At 62.4% G+C, this 25690-nt stretch overlaps 1 protein-coding gene across 1 annotated transcript in view; it reads left to right on the top strand.

The window, feature by feature from the left end:
* Positions 1–4367: 4367 nt before the first annotated feature.
* Positions 4368–25690, top strand: part of CROCC2 (ciliary rootlet coiled-coil, rootletin family member 2) — a 67419-nt gene continuing 46096 nt past the window's right edge. The window contains 7 exon segments of the mRNA XM_067739924.1: positions 4368–4588; positions 15329–15479; positions 16389–16516; positions 18596–18702; positions 20540–20705; positions 24648–24751; positions 25308–25505. Coding sequence (XP_067596025.1) covers positions 4511–4588; positions 15329–15479; positions 16389–16516; positions 18596–18702; positions 20540–20705; positions 24648–24751; positions 25308–25505 — 932 coding nt within the window. The 5' untranslated portion in view covers positions 4368–4510.

The following is a 25690-nucleotide window of genomic DNA, read 5'->3' as shown; positions in this document are numbered from 1 at the left end:
CTAACCACTGGACCGCCAGGGAAGTCCGTTCCGGGGTTTTTTGATAGTGGCCATGCTAATGGGTGTGGGGTGATATCTCACTATGGTTTTGATTTGCATTTCCGTAACGATTAGTGATGTTGAGCATCTTTTCATGGACTTATTGGCATTTATATGTCTTCTTTAGAGAGCTGTTGATTCAAGGCCTTTGCCCATTTTAAAATTGAGTTGTTTGGAGTTTGCTGTTGTTGAGTTGTAGGAGTTCTTTATATATTCTGGACATTAATTCCGATATCAGATATATGATTTGCAAATATTTTCTCCCATTCTGAGGGTTGCCTTTTCACTCTCTCGATAGCTTCTTTGATGCACAGAAGTTTTCAATTTATCCAGTCTATTATTTTTGGTTTTGTTGTTGCCTGTGCTTTTGGTATCATATCCAAGAAATCATTGCCAAATCCAAGGCCATGAAGATCCCCCTGTGTCTCAGCTCTGACGATGAGGATCCCCCCGTGTCTCAGCTCTGACGGTGAGGATCCCCCGTGTCTCGGCTCTGACGATGAGGACTTTCGTGGCAGGGTTTTAATGCCCCGATAGCACCACACCTCCCAGGTGCCCCAGGCAGAGGCACCCTCCCCCGGGTTGCCGTCTTCACCGTCGTGCAGAGCTTGGTGCTCCGCTGTACCCACCCCGTGAGAGCAGGTGCCAGGGGCAGGGCCCATGCGTCATCCCCGCACCCCTTCCCCAGGACCGTCCCCCAGAGCCCGCCCAGGGCAGCAGTCTCGGGCAGCCCTTCCAGTGGATGAATACAGGCTGGGTTCTGCTCCTGGTGGCCTCCCAGGACTTATCCCCTGTCTGGGATACGTCCTGAGACTTATCCCCCACCCCAAAACACCAGGGCTGATGCGCCCCCTCATGGTCTCCGGGCAGTGGACTGGACGCCGAGAGAGGCCCCCAGAGCTGGAGAGAGAGGGAAGGCGGTGAGGTACCGCTCCCACAGCACACGTGCCCAGGGGCCCACTTGGGGTGACCCCAAGAGGCTGGCCGGCAGTGTCCCTAACTGTGAGCCTCCCAAGCCCCGCGTTACAGGGCCGCCGCTGCTACCTCATGGCCAGGCCTCAGGCGCGGACAGATGGCCGGGAGGCGCAGACGCACAGATGGCAGCCAGCAGCCTGGGGCCAGCGGGCAGTGGGACAGCCAGCCTTGTCGCCAGTCAGCGGCTCTGGGCAGTGCCCGAGGCTGCGCCCCAGCCAGTGGGCAGAACAGGGCTGCATTTTGGTGCCGCAGCAGAGTTCTCAGGCTACTTCTGCCCAGCACCTGCAGGGGACACACCCCAAAGAGGCGGTGGACCCGGGTCAGCTGAGCCACAGCGGCCAGTAGGAGCCCCTCTTCTCAGGAGCTGTCGCCGGCCGTCCCACCAAACCGGCTGCCAGGAGAGACGTCTGCTGGGGGCACGGGAGGCGGGGGGGCCCGGGGCACAGGGTCACAGAGGAGCATAGACAGGCACAAACGCCAGCCAGGTCCCAGGGCCGATTACGGCGAGACCTGCGGCCCAGAGGCCACGGGGCTGGGACAGAGGAGCCCGCCCCTTCCCGGCCTCCCACCCTCTTCCCAGGCTGCCCTGCATGTGACCCGTCTTCAGAGGACACGTCAGGGTCCCCCATCATGTCCGCAGCAGGCATCCACCCCGGCTCCGTCTGTCAGGCCGTCCAAGGGCCGGAGTGGCCTGAGCATGGGGAAGCCCACGCTTTCCTGGGAGTTTCGAGGTCCCTTCCTCTTGGGGAGGGTCTGGCTCAGGGGTGGCAAATTCTGGTGCCCCCGGGGCCGGCGAGGGGCAGAAAGAGGTGAGGCCAGCCTGGCCCTGTTTCAGCTTCCCCACTCCTCACCCAGCCCCCTGGGGCCCCCTGTCCACACGTGGGCCCGGCACGGCCAGGACTGCGGACTGTCCTGAGGGAGTTTATGGGTGACCTGTCACTGTAAACTCAGCAGGGGCTGAGGAGAACCCAGCGAGGCTCCTGCTTCAAGGAGGGAACTGTGACAAAACGCGGTGACACCCTGACGGTGAGGGACCTTCCTGTGCACAGACAAGGGTGGCCACGTGCTGGGCAGGGGCCGGTGGGTGAGGCCACAGCACGGCGCTCGCTGCCTGGGGGCCCTGGCCTTCTCCAAGCCGCAGGGGGAGGCGCTGGGTCCAGGGCGCCGGCCAGCAGAGCCCATGAGGAGGGGGTCAGGACAGCCGCGGTCCTCCCTGAGCCCACCCTGCCCGCAGGCCCGTCCCACTGGGACCCCCCTTATGGTGAGCTTCTCCATCACACCCTCTCTCATTCCAGAGCCTTCCCCGGGGGCTGTGCCCAGGCCCTGGGCTGAGCCCTTCCCTGAGGGCTCTCCGGCCCACTGATGGCCCAGGACGAGAAGCCGCGAGCACGGACGCTGGGCCGTGAAGCCCTGGGTGGTGCGTAGGGGGCCCGTGTGAGCCTAGGGGGGCAGGGGCATGGGGGCCAGAGAAGGGGTCTTGGAGGAGAGGGTGCTGGGGTGGGTGAGGGTAAGGCCAGAGGGCACAGGGCTGCTCTGCTCAGCCTCGAGTGTTCAAAGGGGCAGAACAGGCCGAGGCGGGTGTCCGGGTGGGGAGGGGTGGGGTACAGGCTAGACAACCCCACCCGCCAGAGGGGCACCAACTTCCCTTGTGTCCGGCCGGCGGAGTCTTATTTGGACTCGTCTGAGTCACCTTCACGGGTGGTCACACCGACCTCTGCAGCCTCTCATCCCCCCACTGTCCGAGCACCCCCCTTTGAGCCCCCCAGGTAGGAGCTCTCCCCAGAGGGCAGGGTCGCACTCTCCCAGCCCCCAAGCCCAGCTCCCTGGGGGCAGATGAGGCCCAGCCTCCGGGCAGCAGGAAGTGCCGAGCCTGTCCCTTCCCCAGCCCCCTCCCCAGCTCCCCAGGTGCTCAGTCCTCGGGGCCCACAGGGGTCCAGGGCTCCAGGAGCTAGAGGCAGCCTTGGGTACCAGGCTGGCGCCCCAGCCATGGCGGTCAGAATCTAGGCCTCTGCTTGGAGCCTCCGGAAGCCAGAAGTCGCCACTAATCCAGAGGGGCCGTGCTCAGAGGATGGCCTTGTCCCCCGTCCCCCAAACTGTCCAGTGATGCCCGGCGGGGCTGTGTCCGGCCAAGAGCCCGTCCTGTCCCTGCGTAGGGCACGCTCGTGGCTATCCTCACGGGTGGTGGGGGGGGGGCAGCCTGAGGACACCAGGAGGAGACAGAGGGCACGCGTTTCTTGGGGAGAGCTTCCTTTAAGCAACGGCAGCACCGTCGTACATTTCGGCTCTGAGGAAGTGGCCTGGACCCCGTCAGTCTCGCCCCTGGCAGCCCTGGGGACAGAAACGCTGACCCACTAAGTGTCCACCCTCACTGCTGGCCCCTTCTGGCCTTGCCCGGCAGGCCACCTCTATCTCCTGAGCTGCCTCAGAAGAGCCCAGGTCTCTGGGAGTCTGGGGACCACCCCCCGTCCCCAGGGCCCCAAACTGGCCTCCTTTCATTAGAGGGGCTGTCACTCCCGCTGCTGGGTCCACCTCCAGAGGCTGCCCGTTTCCAAGAGGGACTCCTGTCGGCATTAGCCCGGCTGGGAAAGGTCCAAATTTGAAGGAGGATCCCCTGAGGGGAGGGAACACTGGGGAGCCACACTCACTGCAGAGGCCCAGGCTGGGGAGCACAGAGCTCTGGGCCTGCAGGGACCTCTCCCATCACCACCCACAACAGGTCAGCTGCTGCCAGTGGTCTGTGTGGTTCCGGGGAGGTTCAGGTGAGAGAAAGTGAAGTAGGAAGTGCACAAGCCACGCGGCAGGTCACCTGACGGGCTCCAGAGGGAAGTCAGGTTCCAGAGGCGCATCCGAGGGCAGGTGAGGAAGACGGGCTCTGCTCTGGGCCTGGGGCAGGTGACCTCCCCTCCGCAGGCTCTGCGCACCTGTTACACGGCATTGCACTACTGAACTCAAGCTCCTTTGCAAATGCTCGGACAAGAGTCACAGTTTATGATTCTCCATCAGGAAGGACCCGTGGTCTGCACGCTTCCTCTACCTGGTGTGTGGCCACCAAGCACACAACTCCTCCTGGGGCAACTGCTCAGTGGAGGGCTGAGGGCCCTTCCCTGCAGGGCTGGGGGCCCGGGGGAGAGGCCAGTCGCCCGGGTGTGGTCGCTCAGGCGGAGAGCTTCACCCAGGGCCTCTCCAGGTCTCCTGGGGAACAGCTTCTGGACAACAGCGTTCCCTAGTCCCCATGGCAACAGGGCCTGCACTCCTGTTTCCAGGGAAAACCAGCCCTCAGCGTCGTGGTTGCCGCAGCAACGCCTATGGGCTCAGTCAGCCACGCTGTCCCGCCAACCCAGAGAGGGCAGCTGGGCACCCAGGACAGAGGAGCCAGGTGCTGCCCAGGTGCGGGGTCGGTGCACAGAAGGAGGTCCTGACCCTGCCAGGGTCCCAGGAGGAAACTCACCGGCAGCAGAGTCCCTGCTTTCCCTTGGGTCCTGTGCCCCAGCCCACGATGAGTTCCGCCTCCAGCGAGCCAGGCAACGGGGACTCTGCCGAGCGGCCCCGGCTGGGGCTGGACGCTGTGATCCAGGTCAGTTGTGTGGCTGCCCTCTGGCACCCTCCTGGGAGCAGGTCCCAAGGGCACCTGGGGAGGGAAAGGACCCTGCACAGAGAGGCCACACCTCCCCGGCTCCAAGGGGCACTTTCCACGTGTTCACGTGGTCAGCATGAGCACCACGTGAGCGCACGCGCACACAGGCACCTTACACACAGGTGCACACGTACACACACAGGTTCACACGTACACACACACACAGGCACCTTACACACAGGTGCACACGTACACACACAGGTGCACACGTACACACACACACAGGCACCTTACACACAGGTGCCCACGCAGGACAGAACACGACCGGGGCAGGATATTTGAATCAGGTGATGCAGGCAGCAAGGCTGACAAGATGGCCCTGGGTGGGGTGACTTTCTCTGTCCAGTTCCCGTGAGGTCCAGCTCTGCGAGGCCCTGGGTGCCGGTGGCCATGAGGGCCGGTGGGGGTCAGGGGAGGGAGGGCCGCTTGCACACCAGTTTCCAAGCCAGGCACCCCGTCAGCCTGTGAGGATTCTACCACGCCTTTGGGTTCCAGGAAAATAGAGACTCGGGAGTCGAAGCAAGTTGCTATGGTTACGGGCTGGTTTGAGGGAGAAACACAGGATGGTGCCGACATCCGGCAGTGGGCATCGGTGCTTGGCAAAAGTGGCTGCCCCCCAGCTCCCGCTGCCCGTGGGAAACCGTCATCTGAAAGCCACGGGGAGCCCTGGCCGAGGTCCGCTCTGCCCGCCCAGCCAACACCTGTTGTCTTCACCACGGTGATGGAGATCGCGGTGGTTACTCCAGGGCTGAGCAGGCAGCAGGCGCCGCAAGATGCCCGGATAGGCCCGTCCGGAGGGGGAGGAGGGGGGATCCTCCAGCCCCTCCAGCTACAGACGGGGAAACCGAGGAGTCCGGGCAAGGCGTGGCTCCTGGGGGACCAGACCTGAATGTGCTCCCCTGCCCAGAGGAGCTCCTGACACCCCACTTGCTGCAGCCGGAGCTGCTGCCCCTGTCAACCCCGGCCCCGGCCCACCCTCAGAGCTGGATTCTCTGAGGGTCTGGATGCAGAGGCGGTGGAGAAGGCCGATGGGCAGGAAGATTTGTAAGTCTGGGCCCAGTTCCTCTAGAGCTTCAGGAATTTTCAGACTCTTTCTTTTGGGTTAGGTTTTGATTAACGGTATTTTTCTAAGAACTTGTCTATTATATATAAATTTTCAAATTTACTGCCCAAGGTTGTTCCCAATATCCTCTTACTGTCTTCTTGAAGTCTGAGGCTCTGAAGCAGGTAACCACCTGCCCCTGAGTGTTGAGGCGCTTGAGACCCAGGGGTCACCCAGGACCCAATCTGAGGAAGTCCCTGGCAGGCTGCAATGAGCTGGTCACCCCGAACTGACGCCTCCTTTTGCATTGCTGATACCGGTCATTGTGGGTCCTCTGTACGGTATTTTGTCTTCTATTTCATTGATTTATATACTTTTTATTCCTTTGCTTTTCAGTTCTTTGGGCTGTTTTTCTTCTAATATTTTGAGATGCGTGCTTAGCTCGTTGATTTGCAGCCTTCTTTGTTTTAAAATTTTTTTTTTACTTAAAAAACTGTGGTAAATCATATATACATAAAATTTACCATTTTCATCAGTTTTAAGTGTACAGCTCAATGGCATTAAGTACATTCACATTGTGCAGCTATAGCCACCATCCAACTCCAGAACTTTCTTCATCTTCCCCAACTGAAACTCTGCCCCCGCTAAACACGAACTCCCCCCTCCCCCTCCCCCCCTCCCCCAGCCCTGGCACCCACCACCCTACTTCCTATCTCTATGAATCTGACTCCTCTAGGGACCTCATATGAGTGGCATCATACGATACTCGCCTTTTCGTGTCTGGCTTATTTCACTTAGTTTTGTGTCCTAGGGGGTCATCCATGCTGTAGCCTGTGTCAGAAGGTCCTTCCTTTCTAAGGCTGAATAATATCCCACTGTACGGATGGGCCCCATTTTGTAATCCATCCATGTGCTCATGGATCCTTGGGTTGTTTCCACCTCTGGCTGTTGTTAATAGTGCAGCAAATACCTGTTCAAATCCCTGCTCTCACTTCTTTGGGGTGTACACCCGGAAGTGGGATTGCTGGATCCCACGGTAATCCCATGTTTAATTTGGGAAGACTCCATACTGTTTTCCACCGTGGCGGCATCATTTCACTTTCCCACTTTCTTCTTTAATGTGTGCATTTCCTCCTAAACAAGGCTTTAGCTGCGTCCCATAAATTCTGATATAATAAGTTTCATTTTTACCCAGTTCAAACTGCTTTCTAATTTCCACTGTGGCTTCTTATTTTAGCCCTGGATTATCTAAAGGTATAAATACCTTAGTTTTCAAACATATAGAGATTTTCAAGCTTTTCTTTACATCTAGTTTAACTACCCTGTGCACAGAGGTTTTGCTTTGAGCGTCGTCAGGTGGAAAAGCTGATTAGCGTCCGCACGGAGGCAGTCGGGGGGCAAACGGACGCCTGGATCTGGTTTCAGAGAAGAGCTCCGTGCTGGAACCAGATGTCCGGGGCCGTTGGCATGTGGGTCACTGGGTGAGATCCCAAGGGGAGACTGTACCCAGGAAAAGGAGCGGGTGCACACCCGCACCTAAAGGTGGGCGAGGCGAGAAGGAACCGGCCAAGGGGACCGAGACGGGGAGGCCAAGGAGGTGAGATTGACTGGGAGAGGCCATGTCTGGAAACCTCGTGAGGGGAGAGCTCCAGGGAGGAGGAACGACCGTCAGCACAAAGTGCTGCTAGTAGGTCAAGCACAGACTCGGTGGACCACGGCATTCAACAGCGCGGGGGTCATGGGTGACATTGACCACAAGGGTAACTCGTGGGGCACGTAGGGGCAATACATCTTTTTAAGGCGAGGATAAATTATGACAGTTTGCGTCGACAAGAATGGTCTGATAGAGAGAAAAATAACTGATATGTAAGCAATAAAGAAGGATTGCTGGAGCAATGTCCTTAGTGCAAGAGAGAAGATGGTATGGGATGAGGTGGGGTGGGTGGGATGGGATAGGATGGGATGGGGTGGGATGGGGGGGTGGGATGAGTAGATACATGGATTAAAGCAGAGGCTGGCAAACTTTCTGGAGGGGCCAGATGACTGATACTTTAGGCTTTGCAAATCATAAAGTTTCTGTAGCAACTATTCAGCTCTGACACTGGAGCATGAAGGGGGTCACAGACACTGTGTGAGCAAATGGATGTAGTTATTTTCCAAGAAAGCTTTACTTACGAACAAGCAGCAGGCCCGGATTTAGCCTACAGATAGAGTCTGCCGAGCTCAGGATCAGCGGACGGAGGAATAAGGGGACATTCGGGTGGGTAGGGGAAGAGACTGTCGTACAGATGGTGGCAGATGGTTGAGTGGGTGGGTGGGAGTGGTGGACACGTGGTAGGTTGGAGAATGGATGGAAAGTCATTGTACACAGAGTGTGGGGATGAGAGCAGAGCCCCGCATTCTAGAAACTGGCCCTTGCATGCATACAAAAGCGTGCCGACATCCTAAGTGTGCAGCTTAACTGAGCCCGTCGTCGTGTGGCTGGCGCCCGCCCCAGCAGAGCATTCTCAGAATGCCAGAAGCCCCCTCCCCCAACATACATTAGTCTTGCCCATTTGGGGACTTCAGGGAAATGGAGCCGTATACGTGAGTGTGTAAACACACACACTCTTGGTACTACACCACGTTTGCGAAATTCACCGGAATGCAGCGCGTCGCTCTAGTTTGCTGTGCACGCCAGTGTGTGAATATGCCGCACTTCTGAAATGGTTCATTTTAGAGCTAATGGCCATTTGCGTGGTTCCATGAACAGCACCGCCACGAACGTTCTGCTCCACATCTTTGGGGGCCATATGTGTATGTTTCTGTTGGGTGCACACCCAGCCACAGGAGTGCCGGGTCACAGGTTGCATACATCCAGCTTCAGTGAACACCGCCAACAGATTTCAAAGTGGCTGCATGGGTTCGCAGCGTGTGAGGGGCTGGCCGCTACACATCCTCGCCAGCACTAGGCATTTCCTGTCATTTTCCTATTCAGCCATTATGGGGAATGTACAGCGGTATTGCTCTATGGTTTTAATTATCGTTTACCCGATGACTAATGAAACTGAGCACATTTCCCTGTGTTTACGGGCCCTCCAGACATCTTCCTTTGTGAAGCGTCTGCTCTACCATGTGCCCGTTTTGCTCTTGGGGTCGTGCCTTCCCTTCTTATTACTGATCTCGATTTGATGGCCTAATCTGGAAACAAGTCCTTTATTAAATACGTGTATTGCGAATACCTCCCGTGGGTGGCCTTTTCACCCCTGTAACGGTGCTTTGAGGAACGGTTCATGACTGTAACCTGCCACAATCTGTCCATTTTCCACCTTAGGTTACTGCTGCTTGTGTGCTATTTAAGAAACACACTTCGCCTACTCCAAGGCCACTAAGAGGTTCTTCTCTGTTTTCTCTTAAAAGCTTTACTGTGTTACTTTCACAGTTAAATCCGCAACCCATTGGGAATTGGCCTCTGTGTACGGTGTGAGGTGGAGACCACGCGTTTCCTTCCGTATGAACAGCCAGTGGGCCTTGCCCCAGACTGAAAATCCCATCATCTCCCCACTGCACTGTGTCACCTTTGTCACTCACCAGTGTGTGCATGTGTCTGCGCACGTGTGTCTGCGTGTGCATGTGCGCATATATACTTCCAGAGTTCGTGGCCTCTTCCCTGGTCAGCTGGTCCTTATACCAACGCTACCCTGTCTTCGTCCCTGTGGATCTGTGACGTGTCGTTACGTCTGAGCATAAGCTTTCTTCACGATTCCCTACATACTTTTTTTTTTTTTTTTTTTTTGTGGTACGCGGGCCTCTCACTGCTGTGGCCTCTCCCATTGCGGAGCACAGGCTCTGGACGCGCAGGCTCAGCGGCCATGGCTCACGGGCCCAGCCGCTCCGCGGCATGTGGGATCTTCCCGGACCGGGGCACGAACCCGTGTCCCCTGCATCGGCAGGCGGACTCTCAACCACTGCGCCACCAGGGAAGCCCTCCCTACGTACTTTTGACTCTTCCATAAGAATTTTAGAATCCGTTTGTTAATTTCTACAAACTAAGAACCCTGCTGGGATTCGGATTGGGATTTCATTGAATCTGCAGATTAATTTGAGGAGGACTGACGGCTTTACAATGCTGTCTTCCATTCTTCCATTTACGTTTTTGCTAATTTTACTCAACGTAGCTCTCCACGGAGCGGCCCTGCACATACTTTGTTAGCACATTGGCTCCTAGGTATTTGACGTGTTGGGAAGCTGTTACCACTTTTAAAATGATCATAGCTGAGAAACCAGCTCTGTTTTGAGGGTCGCTCCGTTCCCAGGCTCTGTCGCTGATCTTCCAAACTCAGAGCACCCACCCAGCCCAGGACGCCCTGCCGCTCACCTCTCCCTGAGTGTCGGTCCATCTCCCCCACTGCTTCCGTGGCTCTCTGACGTCTTCAGGAGTAGGAGTTTCACAGTCTACCTGGCTGTTCTAGTAACTGTGGAGGGAGGGCTGGCTCCCTGGGTCCTCTGTGTCCTGCGTCCTCCCCTCCCCACACACACACCTTCTCCACTCACGGGTTTTGTAGAGGTGTTTATGGTTTAAGTTTCCAAAGTGGGAAGGTCTGAGGGGGAGGGGGGAAGGGAGGGGCACCGGGGAGAGGGAGGAGGTGCTGTCAGGAGGCCCGGGAGGGCTGGCACAGTCATGAAGTCGCAGCTGCCCCTGAGCAGAAAGGAGGGCACTGTGGTGTTCAGGTTCTGGACCTGAACTGGCCCTGCCACTGACTGTCTGCCTCAGGGTCCCCATCTGTACGAGGGTGAGACAGGTGGTCTGGGGGGCTCCCCAGAGCCTGGGTGAGTGAGGGCCCACCCTCAGGACAGGAGCCGGGATGGTTTGAGAGTGCCAGGGTGTGGCCAAGCCCTGTGTGGACGGCAGCCAGGGTCACTGCCAATCAGATGGGACATGTCTCCCTTCCTCGTTCAGAAGCGAAGACGGGGCGCCACCATCCTCACGGGGATGTTAAAGGCCTTCAGTTACCTCTCCCGCCTCGTGGCTCCCGTGCACCCTGCTCCCCAGCCCCGCACAGACTGCCTCTCCTCCTCTGGTCCCTCCACCTGGACGCCTGACCTCTGTCCCCTCTGGCTGCTGGACTCTTATTTATCCTTCAAGGTCCAACTCAGCGGCCCCCTCCTCCCGGAAGTCCGTGTGGGCACAGAGGACACAGTAGCAAACAAGACGGACAGGATGCTGCCCTTCTGTCATCCCTTGACATGAGTCATTTTTCAGTTGTGATTCATACCTTGGGCTTGGCTTTCAGTCCCTCTGGTAGTGACCTGTGTCTGAGCCTGCTTGCGTGCCAAGCGCTGACGGTGCCGGGCTGGGGAAGCGGGGATGAATGAGAAATTGTCCCCCCATCCCCAGTGCCTGCTTTCATGCCTGGCCCAGATTGCCCCCTTATTGTTAGTTGAGGCCCAAACTACCACCCACAGAAGCCTGACCCGGCTCCTGGGGTGATGCCCAGGGCCCCAGAGGGCTCAACGGACGCACAGAGATCTGAAACTGGGCGGTGCTGAGATACAGCACGGTGGGGGCCAGGGGTTACCCCAGGCACAGAGAAGCTCTTTTTCCTAAGGAAATGGAGCCTGGCAGGCCGCCACCCAGGCCCAGGGCCCTCTCTGCAGCCGGCCAAGCCACGGAAGGATGGCAAGCAGACGTCCGGTGGCTGGACTTGGCTGGAGGCCCTGTCCTCAGATGTGTTCTTCAAGCTGGGCCCGCGCCTGGCGAGGGCCAAAGCCTGGCCCTGGGGTGCCTGGGGCCCTGTGGGGGTGCTGGGGAGGGTCTGAGGGGCAGAGGCGGAGGAGGAAGCCAGGCTTGGGCCGACCCCCATTCCTCTGCCTTCGGGGAGGGGACCCAAGGCCAGCGTGCCTGAGGAGTCCTGATCTCGGGCCACTGGGAAGGTGCTGGGGGCCCACGGGCAGGGGCCCAGGCCTAACACTGCCGCCCGTGAGTGCAAGACCCTGAGCCTCCCTTCCAGCCGAGATGACAGATATAAAACGGGTGCTGGGAGACCTTGAGAGGTGACGCCCTTCTCACATCTCCATGAGCAAGGGAGCCTCTGCCTTCCCGCCGCCCCCAGGAGCCCCAGCCTCCCTCCTCGAGCGACGGGCAGTCACAGCTCCTGCAGCGCCCCTTGCGGCCACACGGTGGCACTGTTGGAGCTCCGCCACCCCAGACCCAGGCTGCTGGCCAGGGGCGCCCCCCCCACCATCCCCCGACTCTGCCGAGGGGCCCAGGATTCTGACTCGCTCACGCTGCTGGCTGAGTTGAGGTCCCCCGCTGGACACCCGCTCTCGCAGGGTGACTTTCAACGGGGCTTCTGGCGCCCCTCCCTGCCTTGCCACGGGGCTCATCTGGACCCACCCGGGCCACCCAGGGGTCTCCCTCACTGGGCTCTGGGTATGGGGCACCCTCATCTTCCTTCCAGAAGTCGCTGGGCTCCTCTCCCTGGGGATCTGTGCCTGGGCAGCCTGCGGATTCAGAGGGGCCACTCGGGGGTCCGATGCTGGTCACCAGTGAGGGAGAGAGTGAGATTGTTCCGTGTGGGTTCCGTTTCTGTCTTACAGCTCCACCCGCCCTCCCCAGCCGCCTCATGTCCTCACCTGTGGGGTTAGGGCGGGGTCCCCAGAGCCGCAGCCCCCGGGTCCCTGGGACGCCCCATTTTCAAAGATGAGAACACACGGCTCGGGACAGCAGGTGGCATGCCTGAGGTCAGGCAGTGCACCGGCAGTGGCAGAGCAGGGGCCCCAGCCCACCTCTCCCAGAGGGGAGCCCAGGGTCCTCGGAGCGGAGACCCTCCCCATCCACAGGGCCACACGGCGAGGGCGGCGGCGAGGAAGGAGGGGATGGCCGCCCCACTGGGCCGCACACACAGGCCCCCCTCTAGGGCTCACTGGGGGTGTCACGCAGGGGCTGTGACCTCCCTGAGGTCCTTAGAAGCTGGTTGAGCTGATGGGGAGGAGGACGCTGGGGACAGAAAGGAGGAGGGGACATGGTCAGGCTCAACTGTGAGTCTGAGGTCTTTTGGGGAGCTGATGCCCAGCTCTGGTGTCCCCTCTGACCAGCTGAGACTGCGAGGGGGGGAGGGGGGCTTCTAGAAGTCTCCCAGTGCACTGCCCGGTCACAGGCAGACAGCACACCCCCCCAAAGCTGACCCAGAGCCACCCCTGGCCCACAGGGCTGCAGGTGGCATCACGGGGTCCCGGGCGGCCGCAGGGGGAACCAAGCCCCAAGGCCAGAGGTTGGTGCAGGCCCAGTGACCTGCCCTGGGTGAAGGCCCCTCCCTGCCCCCATTACTGGGGGGAGTGGGGGGCAGGAGGTGGGGCGGGGTGGGAGGGGGCAGCCCCAGGGCCTCCGCGCACCCCCACCGTGCTGACCCCGCTGCCTCCCTCCGCTCCAGCTGGGCCACGGCCCATCGCAGGCACCCGGCTGCAGCTGGAACCCATTACGCGCCCAGCTCCTCTTGGGACATCTCGGCTAATAACTGACCCTCCGTAAATGTTAGGAATGAGTCAAGTTTATGCCGCTGCTGCCTTCCCGTTAGCGGGTGGCGCCGCGGACGCTGGGGCGGGGAGGGTGGTGTGGAGAGCGGAGGGGCAGGGGCCTTCCTGGACTCGACAGTCCCGCGGGTCTCAGGTGGCTCTCGCCTCCCCCTTGGGCCTTGGTTTCCCTGAGTGCAAAGGGGGTTCAGGGGGGACGATGGCTGAGCCCCTGCCTGCGGCCTTGGTGGTCTCGGCGCCCCCTTCCGGGCTCTGCCGAAAGGGGCCAGCAGGCACCTCGTCCCCTCCCCTCAAGGGAGGCTGCTCACCCGAAGTCATGCTGAAGGGGGGTCGGCGAGGGGGAGTAGTCAAGGTGCCTCCCAAGACCTCCCAGGGGACTCAAATTCCTACACGCAGGTGAAGGAGGACTGGGGTCCAGGTGAACCAGAGCCAGGGTTCTCACTCCCCGTGGGGGGCGGTGGAATTCAGTCCCGCGAGTTTGCTCAGTGTCTGCCCAGCACCGAGCTCCTGTTGGGATGGGAACGTGGCTTCACCAGGTGTCATGCAAGAGCCCGGGTCTCGGGGTCGCCCTGGCCACTCTGGTGCTGACGGAGGGGCAGGCCTCGTGTCCAGGCAGACGTGAGCGGAAGAGACCAGGCTGGGGTCTCAGGAGGAGGGGACGGGCTGAGATTGTACCAGGGCAGTGGGGTGGGGGGAGCAGGGCTGCACCCAGGAAGCCCTCCATCCCTACTGGCCCAGGCCTGAGGGTCAGAGCCAGGTGGAGGGGTCTAGGCCTCGAGAGGGTCTTCAGGGAGAGCTGGGGGGATCAGAGGAGGACAGGCAGGTAGGAGGCTGTGCGGTGGTCACTCACCAGGGCCCTGGGATGGGAGGGAGATCTGGGGAGTCTCGGGGTGGGGGGTCTTGGGAAGCCAGGGGTGGGGAGGGGCTGGGCATATGGTGATAAGTTTGAGAAGTCTGGGACCTTCGGGGGTGATGGGAGGACCCTGGTTTGTCGCCCTAGAGAGTCACTGGAGGGGACATCCATCTCCAGGACCCCCTGGGAAGCGTCTGGTTACCCTCTGCTATTTCACTCACTGCCTGACAGCTCATATCGCAAAGGCAGCAGGGCCGGTGGGCAGCTACGGACTGTCCTGAGTGCAGGCCCATCCTGCCTCGCTGCCCTCTCACGTCCAGATGTTCATGCTGGCTTAGAAGTGGCTGCCTCGGCCTGCAGCGTTCACGAGTTCCCCCCACGGTCAGCACCACGACAGACCTGGCGACAAAGGCCCCGCCCGGCCCTGGGCTCTGGAGGGCAGCCCAGGCCCTCCCCCGGCGGTGCCATCGTCGTGGAGCCAAGAATGCCCAGGGCCGAGGCAAAGTGCCAACTGGAGCCCAAGACCCCAACACCAGTCTCTGGGTACCCAAGACCCAGGGTCTCCTACCCGCGTCCGGGGCTATTCGGACCTCTGCCACAGATGGTCAGCTGTTCTAGGCGGCTAGGAAGGAGGGCCGTCCCCACGATCCACCCACTGTCCCTCCCTCGGCTCCCACCCTGCCCCGGCCCAGGGCCCACGCGTGCCCCTCCCAGTGGACGGGGAAGCCCCACATGGCTGGCCTTGTCCTAAAGGGGGGTGTGTGGGTGGACCTTCTACCAGTTGTCCCTCTGCTGTTGTCAGCCCCTCCTGCCGTGGGGCTCTGGGCCTGCTGGGTGGGGTTCAAACCCCTCCCTGCCAACCCCACTGTGAGAACTGGGAGGCTGCCTGCTCCAGGAGGGCCAGAGGCAGGAGCCTGCCTCCCAGCGTCCCCGGAGAGGTCCACCACGACGGTCAGTGCAGCCCCCGCAGAGGCGGAGCAGCGCTGAAGGGTGGGACGAGGTGGTGCCCTAGGCTCGGAGCTCTCCGGACCAGCTCTTCTTTCCTCACCTGTGCTCAGAGCAGCGCCAGGATGGGCAGGGTGCCCTCCCACCTTGAAAGGTGGGGAAACCAAGGCACGGGCCTTGGTGACCTCACCCAGTCCTCTCCAGCGCACTTTGCCACCGTATGGGAGCCCCGTGGCAGCGCCCACTAACTCCAGTGGGTTCACGTGGGGCTCTGGCAGCTGTCCAGGGACCTGCCAGCCCCAGGCATCTCTGAGCCGGTGTTTTTCAGAGGCTGGAGGACACCGTTCTGAGCCCCATGGCCAGCAGAGAAGACCGGGCGCTGACCGTGCATGGGGGAGGCTGGCGGGCCTCACCCATCCCCGTGCCTGCCCGCATCCGTGAGATTGTGGCTGGCAGCCTGGGCGAGGAGCCGCCCCAAGGTGAGGGGGGCCACCAGGGGGGCTGCAGAGCCGTCAGTCAGAGTCCAGCTTCAGGGAGCCAAGCCCCTCACTGTCCCCTGACCGGGCCGGCCCCTCCCGGCCCATCATCCTCCCCTGTGCTAGGGCGAGAAGCACACCTTCCCACGGCATCGTCCCCGGGGGTCAGAAGCCCATCCCCACGGCGCGCTCACCACCAGGCCACAGGGACCATGCCCACCTAGCCCTGCGTTGGTTTGTCACACATCTGTGCCCACCAGTCTTGATTTAATTATGTTCATTTTTCATTAGATGATGAAATCCTAAAGGGTGACACTCAGGAGGCGTGGACGCTAAGCAGCCCCCCCCCCAAGAGCTCTGCTCCCCCAGCCCCCGGGCCCCCTCGCGGTGCCTCTCGCTGTCTGTCACGGCTGCGTGCGCGGCTGGGTCCCTGCACCGAGGCCACCCAGCCAGTAGGGCAGCCTGGCCCCAGAGTGTGCCCCAACCCCCTCGTGTGGGGGTCCCGAGACCCCTTTCTGAAATAAGGGGCTCTCCAGCCTCCTAGAGGAACTGGGGACCTCACTGTGTGTTAAGGAAAAAGAAAGCCCACTGTGTGGTTAGAACAGCAACTTACTACTTGGGGGTGAGATCTGGTTACCCTGAGTCAGCAGTTCTCACTGCCTGACGGGGGTGTGGGATCCCCAGCGTCCAGGGGGACGCTGTAACTGGGTTGGGGCTCGCCCTGGGCAGGGGTCTGTACCGGGGTGAAACGTGATGTCCACGGCAGGAGAGGAAGGGAGGCCCGCGGCCGAGGTGCGGCCCCAGATCGGGGTCCCCCGGGTCAGTCCCGGCAGATCGGCAGACCGGCGGCGGGACAGGGAGCCGGGCTGGGGGCTGGCCTGGCCACAGGCTGACCTGCTGCTGCGCCTGCAGCGCTGCGGGAGCCGCCAGCTGCCTCGGCCCACGTGCAGGAGGAGCTGTCCCGGCTGGAGGAGCTGCTGGCCCAGGCGGGGGCCGAGCGGGACGAGCCGGCCGGCAGGTACCACGCAGTCAGCGAGCAGGTGAGCGTGCGTAGGGACGCGTGGCAGCCAGAGGGTGGCAGCCGGGCCCGGGGTGACCGGTGGATCCGTCAGCGCATCTCAGGACGTGGAATGACAGTGGTCAGCCATGGCACGGCTGGACCCTGGGCGGTGGCTAGAGAAGCTGAGGCTGGAGGGGACCGGTGAGAGCGGGACAGGTGCCCGGGGCTCCCCGGCCCCGGGGTCCCCCAGGACTCCCCCCCCAGCTTAAGCACTGACTTGTGCCCCACCTGCCAGAAGCCCTGGGGGCGGCTGGGGCATTCCTGACCCCTGGCCCTGGCCTCCAGCCCAGCGTGGGCACGTGGCAGCAACTGCCCAGGGGAGGAGCGGGAGCAAAAGGAACCGCCTGGCGGCCGCCGAGGACTGGCCCCGCCCCCAGCCCCCACCCCCGACGGCCGAGGGCGGACGGAGCCCCTGGGCCTCTGTCCTCAGTGCCCTGGGCAGCGCGGTGCCCTCCAGGGTGACTGGCTGTGGCAACAGGCCATTTGGTCACGACCAGTGGGGCTGGGAGGGCCTCCTGGTGGACAGATGGGGAAACCGAGGCAGAAAAGTGATGAAACTTGCTAGGCCAGAGCCTCTGTCCCATGTCTGCCACTCTAAGACATGATGGCCTCTGAGGCAGGACTGGGCTGGGGTGCCCGGCCCACAGTGTGGCACACTGGGAGCCCCTGTGTCTGCAGAGTCCCCCTGGTCTACGTGGCAGGGCAGATGACTCCACTTTCCAGATGAGAAAACTGAGGCTCAGAGCTAGTCCGAGTTATCCAGGGCCACGCTGCCATTGCTGGGTGAGACCTGACTCAGGTCTTTCTCCGGCATGACCAGTGACCAGTGCCGAACGCCCAAGGGCCCTGGGTCAGCCTCGTCTCCTCGAGGGTTCCGAGGGCTTCCTGGGATAGGCGGCGTCACCAGCCCCACAGAGGGAGGGGCTCCCTGCCCCCACCCGGAACTGTCACACCTGTTCTCATCGCCAGCCCCACCCCCGGGCAGACTGGGAAGGCCCTCCTCATCCCCGGAGGGGACAACGTCTCTCGCCCACCCTGGGCCCTGCGCGGGGCGGGGCGGGGATCTTCCTAGCACAGGGTGGGGAGATGTTGGGAACTAGAGGCCCTATGGGAATAGAAGCCGCAGAAATCCCGCGGCCAATTAGGAAACCTCGTGAGTCAGTGAGCTCTGAACTCAGGCCTGTGCCAGCTCTGGCAGGCGGCTCAGCAGCCCTTGTGAGGGCCGCAGAGGGGCCCAGCCTCCCCAGGTTCCCCCAAGCAGATGGGCGGGCGGATGGTGGTAGCAGGGGCCGCGTGACGGTTCCGTGGGCACCTCCATCCCGGCTAGACTCCCAGCCCCCGCCCAGGCCCCTGGGCTCGGCTGGACCCCCGGGCCCTCCTCTCCAATCCCACTGGTAGCTGCGGGGGCCACTCACCTCCCTGTACTCAGGCCCCATGTCGTGCCACAAGGGTGCCCTTCAGCTCTCCTGACCTACCTGCCTCAGCCCCCCACCAGCCGGCCTCCTCGGGTCGGGGCCCCCAGCACTGCCTTTTCCCCTCAGAGCCCCGGGTCCCCGTCTGCTCAGGCTCCAGCAGGCTCGGGGTCCACCTGGCCCAATTTGGGGGGCTCCCCTCCCTGCCAGGCCCACTTACTGGGGGTGTGGTACCCACCCACCCGCTAGATGAGGGGCTGGGAGCAGACGGAGGGTCGAGCACAGGCAGGAGGGCAGCTGCAGGGGCGGGACCCTACGCTCACTCACTCCCATGGGGGTGACCCCAGGCCTGCTCTGCATCTCGGCCATCCTGCCCCTTATGTGGCCGGACCAGAGCCTGGACCCCCACTCCGCCAGCCGTGGGCACATGGCACAGGACCATGGCACGGACGGCTGCCCGCCTGACCCGTCTTAGCAGACCCAGCTTGACCCCAGCTCGACCCCAGCCCTTATCCCAGCCTGGCCCCGCCCCAACTAGGGACCCAAGGGGAGCCCTCTCACCCGTCCCTGGGAGGGTTTTGTGCCAAAGCTGCCCAGCCCGCTGGGCTTGGAAGTGTCCAGCCAGGTGGGTTAATGCCCCTCTCCAGCCGCAGGCCCGGCTGGAGGCCACCGAGGCTCGGCTGCGGAGGTCAGAGCAGAAGCACAGCGTCGACCTGGAGGAAGCCCTCGGCCGGCTAGAGGCTGCCGAGCAGAGGTGAGGCCAGGCAGGCAGGGCAGTGGGGCAGCAGGGAGCTCGGCCGTCACTGCGCAGCGGACGCCACTGTGCCGTCGGGCTGTTGACACCTCTTCCCAGGTGGCTCCAGGGCGGGGCAGCGCGGGGCGGAGCAGCACAGGGAGGGGCAGCACGGGGAGGGGCAGCACGGGAAGCAGCACGAGGAGGGGCAGCACGGGGAGGAGGAGCACGGGGAGGGGCAGCACGGGGAGGAGCACGAGGAGGGGCAGCACGGGGAGGAGCAGCACGGGGAGGGGCAGCACGGGGAGGGGCAGCACGGGGAGGAGCACAGGGAGGGGCAGCACGGGGAGGAGGAGCACGGGGAGGGGCAGCACGGGGAGGGGCAGCACGGGGAGGAGGAGCACGAGGAGGGGCAGCACGGGGAGGGGCAGCACGGGGAGGAGCAGCACGGGGAGGGGCAGCACGGGGAGGGGCAGCACGGGGAGGAGGAGCACGGAGAGGAGCAGCACGGGGCGGGGCAGCACGGGGAGGGGCAGCACGGGGAGGGGCAGCACGGGGAGGGGCAGCACGGGGAGGAGGAGCACGGGGAGGGGCAGCATGGGGAGGAGGAGCACGGGGAGGAGGAGCATGGGGAGGAGCACGAGGAGGGGCAGCACGGGGAGGGACAGCACGGGGAGGAGGACCACCCCAAGGGCCTCAGGCGAGAGTGCAGGTCCCACAGGTCATGGGGCCTCCCTGGCCCTCTGCGCCCTCGTGTGTCACCCCAGGCCCCCACCGCCTGCTGAGGCCGGGGCTCTGGCCTGAACTCCAGGAAGGCCGCCTGAGCTGCTCCTGGCCCTCGGCTGGCCTGGCCAATCCTGGGGGGCCCGAGGGTTCTCCCCTCAGTCCCAGTCCACTTCACACTCTGGCCCTGACTCCCAGGCCCCTTTGGCTTCAAGCCGCTCTGATTTCATGATCGGGCTTACTTGTGCACCGTTGGTAAGTGTGTGTCATACCCCAGCGCCCCCGGAAGTAGCCCCAAGCCCCAGGACACGGCCGCGGAAGGGAAGGGCATCTCTCCACGTTCCCTGCAGGGCGGCCAGCGGGAGGGATGAGCCCCCACTCCACGGCCAGCTCTGTCTCCAGACCTGGGGGAGGTTAAGCCATTTGTGGAAGACTTCCCGGCCTTGGTTCATCCTCAGGGACTCTGGATAAGGAAGAAAAGTGCTGAGAAGCATTTTGAAAACCAGTTTTGGAGCAGGGGGGTGGAGGGTGTTGGTAAATAAGCCAGGAGAAGGCTGATGCCCACAGAGCAGACAGGAGCAGAGGAAGTCCCTGTGGCCGCGCGGCTAGCCTGGAGGTGCGGGCTCCAGAGGGTTTGGGGTCCCTGACTGCAGCCACATGCAGACCTGCCCTGGGTGGAGAGAGACCCCCACGGTCCCAGAGGAGCTGCCCCCTCCACGGGGCAGGCCTGACTCCCTCTGCCCCCGCCCTGCGCGGCAGGGTACCTTCCCAGCCCTGGTACCCTCGGCCAGGCTCCCAAGCCCTAAGCCTCTTGATGGTCTCCCAGCCCCTGGAGTTAGGAGCCAGCCACAGTTGTGTGGCAGAGCCAGCGGAGCCCAGAGGGGCGGAAGGTGGGGAGAGCAAGCGAGTCAGGGCAGGAGGGGGCGTGCCGGGCTGGCACCCAGAGGCTGGCCCCCGTTGGCGGGGCCACTGAGGACCGCTGCAGGTGGCCAGTGCCTCTTAGGGGCAGTCTGGGCACTGCACAGTCGAGCTGGGGTCGTCTGGGCCCAGGAGGTTCGGGGCCCGGCTGTCTGAGCATGTCTGTAGGGAGAGGCCACCCGCCCATGGCCACGCCGCTCCGTCCCTACCCGTACAGGAGCACCGGCCTCTCCCAGGTGAACACCCTCCTGCGGGAGCAGCTAGGACACATGAAGAAGGCCAACGACAGACTGGCCGAGGAGCTGGCGGGGACGACGCACAGCGTGCTCCTCCTGCGGGCTGAGCTGGAGCTGCGGGAGAGGCAGCGCTGGACCCAGAGAGAGGTGCTCCCCGGCTCTCGCCCGTGGGCAGGGGCATGCCTGGTCTGGTTCCCGTGGCCGGGGTCGGGGTGGGGGGCAGGAACAGGGAAACGGAGAGCTGGCTTCTGCCACGGCCCCTTCTGGGGGCAAGGCCCCTGGCCTCCCGCCACACCATGTCCCCCACTCGGCTTGGCCACGTTAGTCTGCAGGGTGGGGGACACTGCGTGGGAAGACCCCCGCTTTGAGAGAAGGACGCCTGGCTGGGCTTGGAAAATAGAGTGAGGGCCGAGCCCTGGTTCTGGCGTGGCCGAGCTGCTCTAGAGAGAAGAGTCTCTGCAGGCCCAACTCAGGGTCAGACACAGGAGCCTGGGCCGCACCACAACCCCCCACTCCCTGGCCAGCCCAGCAGGGCCCACGCAGCCTCTTCTGAAACCCGCAGCCCTGGGGCACGGGGTCACGGCACGGGGCTCCAGGCCTCAGCCTTGCTGGGGGGAGATACTGTGTTGACCATCCCGGGCTGGTCACCGGGGCAGGACGTCCAGCTTGAGGTAGGGGACATATTTGAGACGGGTCACCCCACGCCTCTGCCTGTCCACATCCCCGCTGGGCTTGCAACCTCTGCTCCGATCGTCCCTGGATGTCCCCACGGACCTCCCGGCGTCTGCCACGGGCCCCATGGGCAGGATTTCTCCCCAGACGTGGCAGGAGCAGAGGCCGAGCTGGTCCCCGGGTGCCTGGGCCTCAGGCTGACCCTGCACAGGTGTCCCTCGGACAAGCCCATCTCAGAGGGGCCGTCTCGGCACTGCCCACACGGATCGGGCGGGGTGGGAGGCCCAACCCCACTGTGTGGACAGGGCTCCTCCTGCTGGACAGCTGCTCCAGTCAGAAGCCGAGCGGCCCCTCCTGCTGCAGCCACCCCTGCACGGGGACGGGACGCCAAGAGGGAATATGCGCTTGTCATCACAGGGTGGTCGTCGATGGCCGGGCTCCCACGTGGGGTTGGGGAGACGTGGGAGACACATCACGCCCCCGCCTTGGCCACTAGGGAAACAAATGCCCTGGAGACGGGCCTCGCGTCCAGTTTGGCACTGGTTTATCGAGGGTCTTTATTCCCCCTTGGCCGCTGGCCGGCGGCTCTTCCTCTCAGCGCCTTAGAGACCCCCGTCCTCTGTCTGCTGGCCCGCCACGGAGGCCGTCGTCCTCTTGCCGTGGCCGCTGTGAGCGGCCGCTCTCTGTGACTGCATCCTGCCAGCTTCCCGCCAGCTTCCCGCCGCAGACGCGCGGGTTTCTTTGTGTTTATCCTGCTGAGGACTCATCAGATGCCGCGCTCCCCTTGTCCTTGGCAAGCAGCCGTCACCTCCTTCAGTGTCACCCGCGTCCCGCTCTCCCCTGTCCTCTCCCGCCCCGTGGACCTTACCCATCCCCGTGCTCCCTCCCACGCTTCTTAACCTCCCAGACTTTCCTCCCTTCTTCCCCCTGGTCTACGTGGTAGATAGAAGGTAGAATCTGCCCTCCTGGTCATCAGTTTGCTCCTCTGGGGTCCAACCGCCCTTAAACCTGCCTGTTAGGCTTGAATCCTAAACGTGGCGTTTCTCAGCTTTAGCAATTCTGACGTTATTCTGGATATTTTCCAGCTATCTCACTCTTAACTGGTACTTTCAAGCCTCTCGTGTGTTTGCTGATGCATATTAGGAAACAGTTATTTTGTAGTCTGGGTCTGACGTTCTAACATCTGAACTTCTTCAAGGTGTGAGTCTATTGTTTCTGCTAGGTCGTGGTCATGGTGCTGTGTTTCCTTGTGTCTTTGGTGGTTTTTAAAAAAAATTTTTACCTAAGACCTGCATGTTATCCTTGGGACTCTGAAAATTGTTTGAAACCTGGAATGAACGTGGTGTGCTCCAGAAAGGACTGCCATTTGCTTAGGTCGGGTTCTCAGGGGCTCTGACGACCTTTGGACCACATTGAAGTAAATTTTCAGCTTTATTGTTTTTTTTAAACCACCCAGGTTTTGTGAATCCAGGCTGAAAACTGCACCAAGGCTAACTTGTGGTTCCAAAACCACAGGGAGATTTTTTCCTTACTGTCTTGGTCCCTCCAGGCCACTGTAGCAGAAATACCCCAGCCTGGGGGCTTGTCCACAGACATTTACTTCTCACAGCTCTGGAGCCTAGAAGTCCAAGATCAAAGCGCCAGGTCCTTCGTCTGGTGAAGAGCGCTTCCTGGTCACAGACGATACCTCCTGGCTGTAAGCTCACATGGCAGAAGGGACTGGATCCTCGTGGGGCCTCTTTTATAAGGACACTAACACCAATCCTGAAGGTGGAACTGGAAAGCCCCACCTCCAAATACCATCACGTTGGGGATTAGGTTCCAACATGTGAATTGTGGGGGACACTGCACCTCTTTACAGCGCCCTGCAGGCAGGTGTGTGTGTGCATGTGTGTGTGCGTGTGTGTGTGTGTGCGTGTGCACGCTTGTTCACTGTCCACGGCACCTCGTTATAGCACCCTGCAAGCAGCTGTGTACGTGCGCGTTTGCGTGTGTGTGCGTGCGCACGTGTGTGCTGATTCGCCCATCTCTAGCACACCTTACTTGGAGTGCAGCTTGGGGGATCACGTCCACATGTGAGCAGACTCCCCCTTGGGTGGACCTTAAGCTTTCCTCTCTGTCCCCAGAGCCCCTGTGGTCAAGGAAACGTGTTCAAGTTACTGTTTGGCGAGCCCCCTAGAGTCCCTGACTTTCCTGGTTCCTGGCTTGCGTGTCCCTTACCATACCGGCCGCCCAGCCTTGCGTTCAAGAAGTCGTAAAGTGTGGAATCCCAAGTATTCCAGTGTCTTAGTGGGCAGGCGGGACAGGAGTCGCTCTTCGTGTCAGCAGGAGGGATGTCTAATCCCTGCTCTTTGATGGTCACGGTTGGGGGGTGGGGTGCAAGCATACACAAGGCTCTGGCACCAGGCGCAAAGGGCGTTCCCTACACAAGGTACACAGCAGGTGTTTCTGGGCTCGATGGGGGGCACCTCAGATGGGGGCTCAGGGGAGGCGATCGGCAAAGGCTTCACGAAGTAGCAGGTGAGCGTGTGGGTCCGGAGCTGGAGGACCGGCAGGACGTGAAAGTGCTTTGTTTGAAGCAACATTGAAAAGCCGCGGGTGGGGCTGTACCAGGCAGGAGGGGCCCTGGGAGCACCGGAAAGCACTGGGCGTGGTGGTGAGCCCCCCGGGGGGCCCTGGAGGTCAGTGTTCAGGACACAGCCCAGTGCAGGGGCTGGGACGGTGGTGGGGAGACTCAGGACCTTCTGGCCTTCGGCTAGTTCCCTGCAAGGCTGGCGCCGCTGACCGCACGTGACCCCATCCCACTCCTGCCCCCAACTCTCCACCCCGTCCCCTCCCCGTTCACAGCCCAGCGCTGGGCTCTCGCTGCACCTTACAACCTTGTTCACTCCGCCTGTTCTCAGGGTGGCTCCCCCACCCCTACCACTGCATGGGCTCCTACTGGCAGAGGCTTCTGCCTCCCTGCCACCTTGAAGGGCCAGGCCCCACTCCCGACGTCCTAGGGGCCCTCCGAGAGTAAGCGCTGCTCTCTAGGTCCTGGAGAAGGCAAGGTCTGTTTCCTTGTGTCGTGCTCCCAACCCCCCAGCTGGAGGGCGGGAGCTGAGTGCCGCCCACGGCCCCACTGGGGGAACCAGGCTGAGTGGGTCCTGGTTCTGGACCTGGGAGTGGTCCCCTCCCCAGGTCCTTTGGGGAGGGGAGCAAAGCGCTGCCCCCGGGGACGGGGGCGAGTTGCATTGCTCAGGAAGGTAAGCCAGTGGGGTAGGCGCCGCATGCAGGAGGGTAGTGATGAGGGGCTGCACTCCGCCTGCCTGGAGCCGGAGGACCGGATTGTGGGGCGGGTGAATGGGGCCGCAGGGCTCCCCTCACCCCTCAGCGCCTGGCCTCCGCCTGCAGTGGACGCAAGCCTCTTGCTTTCAGACCCAGCGTACTTGCGCGGTGGGACACCAGGATGTCCTCCTCCTGCAGAGACAGGTCACAGCCCTCCGTGGACACCTGGCTGAGCTGCGTGCAGCCACCGAGAGGTGCGTGCCAGCCACCCTGCCCACACAGCCAGGCGTGGGCGCCATCAGGGTCGGGGAGAAGGGCACCTGAGGCCCAGGCATCGGGCCCACCACACTCCTCCCACGGGGGGCCCGATGGGAGTGGTGGAGACGGCAGCAGAGGTGGGCAGTGGACGAGATGGACGGATGGACAGAGTGAGGCAGGCAAGGGTGCAGGGGAGAGAAGAGAGGCAGGCCAGCTAGGGAGATGCAGCGCCAGGGGCCGGATCCACCCGCAGGGACTCTGGCTTCCCCCCTGCCCTTGCCGAGAACCTCCAACGGTCCACCCTGGGCCCCTGAGGCTCAGAGGGTGGAAGTGCTGCTCAAGGTGGACAGCCTGTCCTGTCCGGCCTGGCCCATTCCCCGCTTACCCCCGCCCCTCCGAGATGCCACCCGGCGGGGCCTCCCCTGAGGACGGCACGGGAGGGGTCTGCCGCAGGCCTGTCACCAGACCCTGCCCCTGCCGCCCAGCGTGGAGCCTCCAGGCCGAGCCACAGGCAGCCCCGAGGCTCAGCGGAGTGCCGCCCTTGTCTCCCAGGGGCCTCGCTGACATGCGAGTGGACGCGGCCAGGACGGCCCAGCGCCTGCACACGGCCTGCCTGAACCTCGGCTCCAACCTGCGGCTGACGGCCAGCCGCACAGCCAGCGCCCTGGAGCAGCAGCTGCAGGACAAGGTGCGGGAGATGCTGCAGCTGCAGGGTCGCTGGGACGCCGAGAAGGTGGCACTCCAGGCCAGGTGGGTGCAGGAGGTCAGGGGTGGGGGGCGGGGGCGGGTTGCCACGCCCACCCATCTGCCCTGCGGCCGCGGGTCTGGGACTTTGCTCACATGCAGTTGTAACTCCTGATTTCACCCCACACCCTGACACCGGGGCACTTGCCCTGAAGCCGCCCACGGCTCATAATCGCCACCTCGTGGCAAAG

This window comes from Pseudorca crassidens, chromosome 6 (assembly GCF_039906515.1).
Source record: "Pseudorca crassidens isolate mPseCra1 chromosome 6, mPseCra1.hap1, whole genome shotgun sequence".
Classification (NCBI taxonomy): domain Eukaryota; kingdom Metazoa; phylum Chordata; class Mammalia; order Artiodactyla; family Delphinidae; genus Pseudorca; species Pseudorca crassidens.
This window is presented reverse-complemented; position numbering and strand designations above follow the sequence as displayed.